The sequence below is a fragment of the Vitis vinifera genome, chromosome 18, assembly GCF_030704535.1.
Source record: "Vitis vinifera cultivar Pinot Noir 40024 chromosome 18, ASM3070453v1".
Lineage (NCBI taxonomy): Eukaryota > Viridiplantae > Streptophyta > Magnoliopsida > Vitales > Vitaceae > Vitis > Vitis vinifera.
Window position 1 is genome coordinate 29,518,203 of NC_081822.1, and position 7,795 is coordinate 29,525,997.

Sequence of the window (7,795 nt, forward strand, 5' to 3'; positions counted from 1 at the left end):
TCTTATGATTAGGAAAAAAAAAACATTCATTGAGGTGAGAAATGAAGATAGCCGAGAGAACAGACTCTGATGCCGTGGCCGTCGTCGGAGACTTGAATGAGCTTGAGGCCGCCGTCTTTTACGACGACATTTATGGACGTGGAGTGGGCGTCGAGGCTGTTCTCGACGAGCTCCTTCACGGCGGAGACCGGCCGCTGGATGACCTCTCCGGCGGCGATGCGGTTGACGACCGACTGGTCTAGACGGTGGATCCTTGGAGGCTCCTTTGCTACGGGAATGGCTTCTGCTTCTACCTCTTCCATCATTGTTGGAGGAGGCTCCTCACTAGGCTCTCTTTCCACTTCCATTGCGTATGCTCTTTAGTTTTGCTCTGTTTCGAAGGATTGAGAGGAGGATGTACAAGGACCGAAAATATGGGCCAAGGTTGTAATTTGGAGCTCCGACGGGCCCAAGCTCGAACGTTCGGTCTTTGGGCCTAAGACAGGGCTGAGTTTAGCTTACCCTTGTTTTATTTTAATATTACATTATAAATTTTAAAATTAAATTATAAGAAATTAAGGTTGTTGATGGCACACTTACAGCCATTGTTGAACATGAAGCCATTGATCTCACACCCTCCCTCACACTCAAATTTGTATTATATGTTTCTAAATTTTCATTCAACCTATTGCCTATTCATCAAATAACCAAAGACTTGAATTTTACTCTAATATATTTTTTTCATCCAATTATGTTTTTTCAAATTGGATTACCGAAAGAATAATTGGACATACTAGGAAGGAGAGGTGCTCTACTTCCTTGAAACTAGTAGTGGCAATGTTGATCGACGATCTCTTTCCCATCTTTTAGTAGCATCTTTATTTAATAAAGACCAAATTTGACTTCATCATTAGGGCATCCATTTTTTTCTTTATTGAAGAAAATGTTTCTTTTATTATTTACACATTTGGATGTTAACCCCCTTTATTGTATGACTTGTGAATTGATCAAACACCATTGTGTGTCCTTTCCTTTAAGTAATAAACAGTCTTGTACCCCTTTTGCCTTAATTCATATTAATATTTGGTGACCATCTTGGTTTGTGTTCTTTATTAATGATTGTTCTAGAGTGACTTAGTTTTTCCTTTTAAAAACTAAATTTGATATAAGCAGTGTGTTTCCTATTTTTCACAAAATGTTAGCAATGAATTTTGGGTTCAAATTAAAACTATTAAGTTTGATAATGAGAGATAATACTTTGGTCAAATTCTCCAATCCTCTTGCACAAAATACCCTACAATAAAATGACATTATGAATGAAAAAATCAACACTTGTTAGAAGTGCCTCGAGCCTTATTGTTTAAGAAAAATATTCCTAAGTCATACTGGGAAGAGGCAGTTTTGACTATTGCCCACTTAAAAAATCAACTTCTCTTTGGGTCTTGGATTATAAAAGTTGAGGCCCTGTTTAATAACTATCTTCAAAAATAATTTTGAAAAATAGTTTTTAAGAATGGTTTTTGAAAATTGTTCTCTAATGTTTTATAGAACAATGTTTGTTTAGGAACCTGGAATGGTTTTAACTTATTTTCTATATTTTCAAATATATTTTAAAAATAATTTTTATACATAGTACTTTATTTTTAATCATTTTCTATATTTATATAATTATTTTTAAAATAACCTTTAAAAAAACAAGTGAAAATAACTAAATGATGTTATTTAAAAGCACCACATATTATACTTTTAAGAACAAAAAATTGTTTTCTATTTTATGGTCACCAAACATGTTTTTCTAGTTTTTATTTTAGAGAACAAAAAAATCTTTTCAAAAACAGATACCAAATAGACCCCTAATGGTTGTTTTCTCTTAATTTTTCCTCAAATTTCATGGATTTTGCAAACTACCTCCTAAAGTACTGTTTGGTCATGGATCCTTTGTTCATATCCCTACTTGATACAATAACAAACTTGATTAATGTGCTCATAATTGTGCTTTTGTAAGGTATTCATCAATAAATAAATAAAAAAAAGAGTAAAAATGTTATCACTTAGCCACAAGAAAATTTTCACTTCTATGGATGTTACATTTGTAGAACAAGAGTCTTTTTTTCCTAGTCCTTATAGTAGGGATTCCTGGATCTCTCTGTTCTCTATCCCAAGCTCAAGTTATGCGCATTAAATTCCCTAAGGCTTCTAGATCCTATTCAACAGAAGCAAAAAAATATTTTTTTAACAAATCTAAAAAAAAACTTTATAAAAACTTTACCTTTGATTTGGATATTCTCATATCAAATCTATTCGGAAAATCAAATACAAAATAATCAGAAGTTTCATAAACCCATGATCTTCCATTAAATTACTCAAACTTGAACTTTGGCACTCGAAACAATGGGATGTTTGGGAAGGTGGAGGCTAAAGCTCTTTTTACTGTTTGATGGTGGAAGACGATTAATTAGAAATTCTGACCCTTAAGGGAGTATTTATAAGGTTCCCTATTGAGCTTAAGTAATTTAAACCCACATGGGCTTAAGTCACTTAATTTAATGCAAAAGGGTCATAATTGATTGATTAATTAACCCAACAGTGTTATCTAATTAATCAATTAACCGAATCCAAATATAATGTTCATTAACCACCATGTGACCTTCTGTAATTATCAAAATGCCCCTATACACATAAGTGAACCTAGAGTTTATCCAACCCTCATAAACTATGTTGTTAAGGGATATGAGTTCAAATGAGATCACTAAGACCCATATGAGTATTAACTCCATCAAAATCTAATTTTGAAGTTGATTCAAATCCCACCATAGAGAATTAACTGCACTCTAATATTGTACAAAAATAACAACGAAAGGAAACTTGAGTCCATGACATACTATCCACTACATGCAAACTTCATATGAATTGGTGTTTGTAATCTAATAAGGTAGTATTATCATTTATCTTGATTACCTTTCCAATTCTTAAGTTATAGATCCTATCTATTTTGTGATCAATTGACGTATTCTAACTCTATGAATCATATGTCAATTTTCACTAAGTGAAATGAAATGGTCATAACCTTATAGATCATATGTCCTTTGGATCACCCAAAGGGATGCAATATTCTCTCAAAACCATGACATATCATGGTACCTCTATTGAAAATATATGTTGCCACCAACCTCCATCAACATTGACCTAATCCATAGGGATATATGTGTAGACCCTCCATTTTGTCCCTTTGCCACATGCCCTGATTAAGTATTCTTTCAATACTCCACAATAGCTCCTTGTGGCCCATTGCTACTCATATATCTTACCTCTTTAAGCCACTTTGGATATTAGGTGTACTTTTATGACAATATGCTTAGTTTTACTTAGTCTGCTTAGGCTTATCCCAACATCCTTAAGATTTTGCATGGTTTACATTGTTTGCATGGCTTACATGGGCTACGTAGCTTGCATGTTTTCTTTATAAATACATGTTGTATACTTATATCTAGTTATTTATTTGTTTATTTTTGTATTTACTTTTTAAATTATTTTATTTTATTTATTTGTTTATTTATTAAAAAAAATGATTCTTGAAGAAAAGAAATATATATATATATATTTTTTTTTTTTGTGAAATGAAATCTATTAGAGACACTAATGACATGACTGATTGATCAGAGGCATCACAACATACATCATGTCAAACATCAAGCCTATGCACGTGCATGCAACCTTACCATGCATGGCTCCCTTTGATGCATCATTTTAAGTGCATTGGATCAGCTTCTCTCCAACTTTCCAAGCCCCACCAGAAGCTGTTAAATTGCAGGGGCAGCCCAATGGGAGGAAAGTGCTGCATGGAAAATTGAAGGAGCAATGAAAAGCACATTATAAAAATAAAAGCCATGCTGGGGACTTCAAGAAGATTTAAAGAGCTTTGGAAGAAAATGATGCATGGGGAAAAAGGAATGGGTTGTGGTTTCCCAATGGATAGAGAAAAGCCTTCAGGAGGAAGGATTCTGAAGAGGCTTCTGATTTTTAAGAGAGAAAGAGGGAAAGAGAGAAGAAAGAAAGGCTTGGGACATGGTCTCTAGAACAGAAAAAAAAAAAGAAAAAAAAAGTCTTTTGATCTTTGGGGAAAAAGGAATGGGTTGTGCTTTTTATTTTGAGTAGGGAAGAGAGGAAGAATGAAAAGGTAAAAAAAGAGAAAAGAAGAAACCAGAAGATTTTTTTCAGGAAGGATGGCCACTGGAAGTCATCACCTGTCTATTTCTGGAGGAATTCATCAGCAGTGCACCTTTTCTCGGATCAACCCGATGTCTCACCATTAGAGCATGAGTTGCATTGCTTTGGTCGGAGTTCTCTGCATTTTAGAATCAATATTCAGCATGCGTCATCAGTAATCATCAATTAGTGGCTTCTTATAAGGTAATTTTGTGGCCGAAAATTCTCTTAAATTCATGAGAGTAGTGGCTGGATATATGTGTGCATGGCTGAACACAGGTATGTTAACTGCAAACATTTAAACATTTAGATCAAATTGAAAGGGCTTGGTTGTCAATTGAAAAGATGAGATGGATTGAAAAGACATCACCTTTTACTAAATGGATTTTTTTTTTTTATTGAATAAATGAATCAAAATGAATATTTTTATTGATGTTTAATTGAAAATTTTAGACAAGTGTCGGGATGAACTCAAAAGGCATCACCTTTTATTGAAGGATTTTCTTTATTGGATAAATTAACCACAAGAATAAATATAATAAATTAATCAGAATGAATAACTTTTTATTGATATGTATTTGGATGAACCCAAAAGGCCTTACTTTTTATTGAAATTTTTTTTATTGAATAAATTAACTAGAAGAATAAACATATTCACTATTTTCAAAGAATTAAAAAGTCTTTTGTGGTTTTTTTATTTAATAAATTAATCATAATGAAAATATATATGACTTATTTTCAAAGAATTAGAAAGCCTTTTAAAATATCAATATTCCTCTTTTTAAGAAATTATAATGAAAATTAAATTTTAACTTTTTTTTTATCAAGAAATTTTATTTGGCAATAAATATATCATTTTTTATCAATAAAATTTGAAAATATAATTTAACCTTTACTTTTATTCACATAAAGGATAATATTATCTACATAATTTTTATTAAATAAATTAATATGTAAACTATGTTATTATCATGTTTTTAGATTAATTTTTTTTTTTTAGGAAATGGAGAAACATTACCTAAATCTATTTTTTTATTGAATGAATTAATGGATAAAGCGAATATTAATAGGATAACAAGAAAATAAAAGTTAAGTGGGTAAGTGGATATCAAACTAATTTTAGAAGAAAAAAAAGTCTAAAAATATAAAAATAGATTAGTTATAAAATATTATTATTATTTTAAAATAAATTATGATAATTTCTTGTTATAAAATATTATTATTTTTAAAAAATAAATTATTATAAATTTCTAAAAGAGAAATATTATTTGAATTAATTAAATAAAATAATAATAGAATGAGAGAAACATATAACTGAGATGATAAGAAAAAAAAATTGACAAATACTTTATTATAGATAGTATAGAATAGAAAAGGGCGATTTATTGTTTTATGCTTTGGCAATCAAAATTACAGTAGAGTTTTCTCTAACTACAAGAAAAAAAATCGGATGAAAAACCCTAAACCCTAAACTCATCCCCTCAAACTTTCCATTAGAAAAATTAAACCCTGTCAAACCCTAGGAAACTGAACTTTCTTCAGAAACTTTTTTTAATATAATCAATTCACCCAAAAATCTAAATCATAGATTAAAGACCCCAAAAGACCGCATACACTCTCAAATATTCAATCTTTCATCGTGAAAGTTGAAAAAAGCTGCATGCAAAAACCAGAATCGAATATGAAGCCATCATTTGAAAGCCCATCCACTCTTCTTCTTAAAGTCTTCCTCTTCCTCTTTGCTAAAATCATTCTCAATGTTAAAAATCTCACGGATCTTCTCCGGTGTCTGTCCTTTGAACAAGGATGCAATCTTGTCACAAATTAGATCGATCAAAGGTGGAATATTAAGATAGTCAGCTGCCATGATTAAATCATAAAGCATCCGTACTTCCACGTCCACAAAATCTTTATCCCACTCACTGTAGTCAAAATCGGTGTTGAGATCAATCAAGTGTTTCTTACAATACTCGAGTACCTTCGAGAGTGTTCTCGCATCGACCGCAGGTACTGGAATGAAAGCGTCGACTGGATTGGTGTCTTCTAGAACGTACTGGATGGTTCTGGACTGGAGAGCAACAGCACGGTCGATTATAAAGAGTTCGCCATCTGAGCTCCTGAGTGTCACCTTCTTGGTGAAAGCCATTGATGAAATCCTCTTGCCGTGTCGTGTTCCTTCTTGGAACTTTTTTGTTTTTTTTTTTTTTTTGATGAATTGATCGATGAAGCTTCCGAAGCAAGGATCTTGAATTTAACGGGTCACGATGAAGAAGAATTTCAATTGATGTAGCATTTTTCTTATTTCGGATTTGACGGAAAGGAACTCTAGATGAGGATGGAGTACGTGGTATGTATGGAATAAATATGGGAAAATTGTGTTTTTGGCCCAGCTAGGCCCAAAAATTAATGTATGGTCCATATAAGTTTCATATTTAAGCCAACACCCAATGAAAGAGTGGAAATTGAGAGTAAGGATATTGTCTTTAAAAAATCCCTAAAACGCCCTTTACTATTAAATGAAAAAAGTAACCACTCACCTCACCTTTCTCATTCTCTATTTGACTCTTTTACCCTTCTCTCATCTAACTTGAATTATTTTTCTTTCTCAAATATGAAAGATGGTTAAAAATTATTATTATCAAATATATTTTTGAAGTGAATAACTTTTAAATACCTCATCAAATATTATTATTTTTTTTCAAACTTACATAATATATAATAAATATTTTGTAAATATATTGAAAACTTACATAATATATAGTAAATATCATTCTTTATTTTAAACTTATATTATTTCTCATATATATTAAATAATTTTTAAACACCTCATAAAATATTTGTATTATTTGTTTACTCCAACTTGTAAATTAGATATCATCAAATATTATATTTTTTTAAAATTTATAGAACATATAATAAATACTTTTTAAATACCTCATAAAATATTATTAATTTTTTTTTTTCTAACTTGCAAATTAGACACATGGTGTTTATTATTTTTTCAAAAATTATGTAAACACTCACATGCATATATATAATATTAATCAAGAAGACAATATTTTTAAGACTAATTTACCAACCTTCCAATAATTTTGAAAGTGTAAATAGGGTAATTGGCCGAATTAAAGTCTTCAAAAATATTCAAAATTTATCAATTCCAAAATTACCTAATTGCTCTCCACACTAATCCTAAATATTTTTTAATAAAGATTTAAATATTTAAAACCATTAAATAAATACTTTCTTATTAAAGCAATTTTTTCAAAGTAATATGATAAAAATCATGAAATCTTCAAAACTATAATTACAACAAATATTTTTAATTTTAAAACTAATTTCATAATTTAAATTAATGATTTAAAAAAATAAAAATATTATAAAAATAATTTTTATTTATTTATAATTCCATTTAAATATGATTTTTTTAATCTCTATTGATAACAATGAAATTATGTTTATAAAGACAAAATAGTAAAAATATATATTTCATTTAGTTTACTTATAATGAACAATTCTAACATAATTTATTTTAATTTTATTTCCTATGTGTTAATTTTTGTAGGGAATGTCTTAATAACATAGTTTGGTAAAAGAAGAAAAAAAAACTATC

At 30.0% G+C, this 7,795-nt stretch overlaps 2 protein-coding genes across 3 annotated transcripts in view; both read right to left on the minus strand.

The window, feature by feature from the left end:
* LOC100854779 (DNA mismatch repair protein MLH1) overlaps nucleotides 1-467 on the minus strand; it is a 34,265-nt gene extending 33,798 nt beyond the window's left edge. The window contains exon 1 of one of the 2 annotated variants that reach the window (XM_059734697.1): nucleotides 66-467. In XM_059734697.1, the coding sequence (XP_059590680.1) occupies nucleotides 66-347 (282 nt within the window). In that variant the 5' untranslated portion in view covers nucleotides 348-467. The remainder of the gene's footprint in view (nucleotides 1-65) is intronic. The other variant, XM_059734698.1, reaches the window with a different exon arrangement.
* Nucleotides 468-5,875: 5,408 nt separating this feature from the next.
* On the minus strand, nucleotides 5,876-6,331 carry LOC100243632 (SKP1-like protein 1B). Its single transcript, XM_002273589.2, has one exon. The coding sequence runs from the start codon at nucleotides 6,329-6,331 to the stop codon at nucleotides 5,876-5,878; it is 456 nt and encodes a 151-aa protein (XP_002273625.1).
* Nucleotides 6,332-7,795: the final 1,464 nt, after the last annotated feature.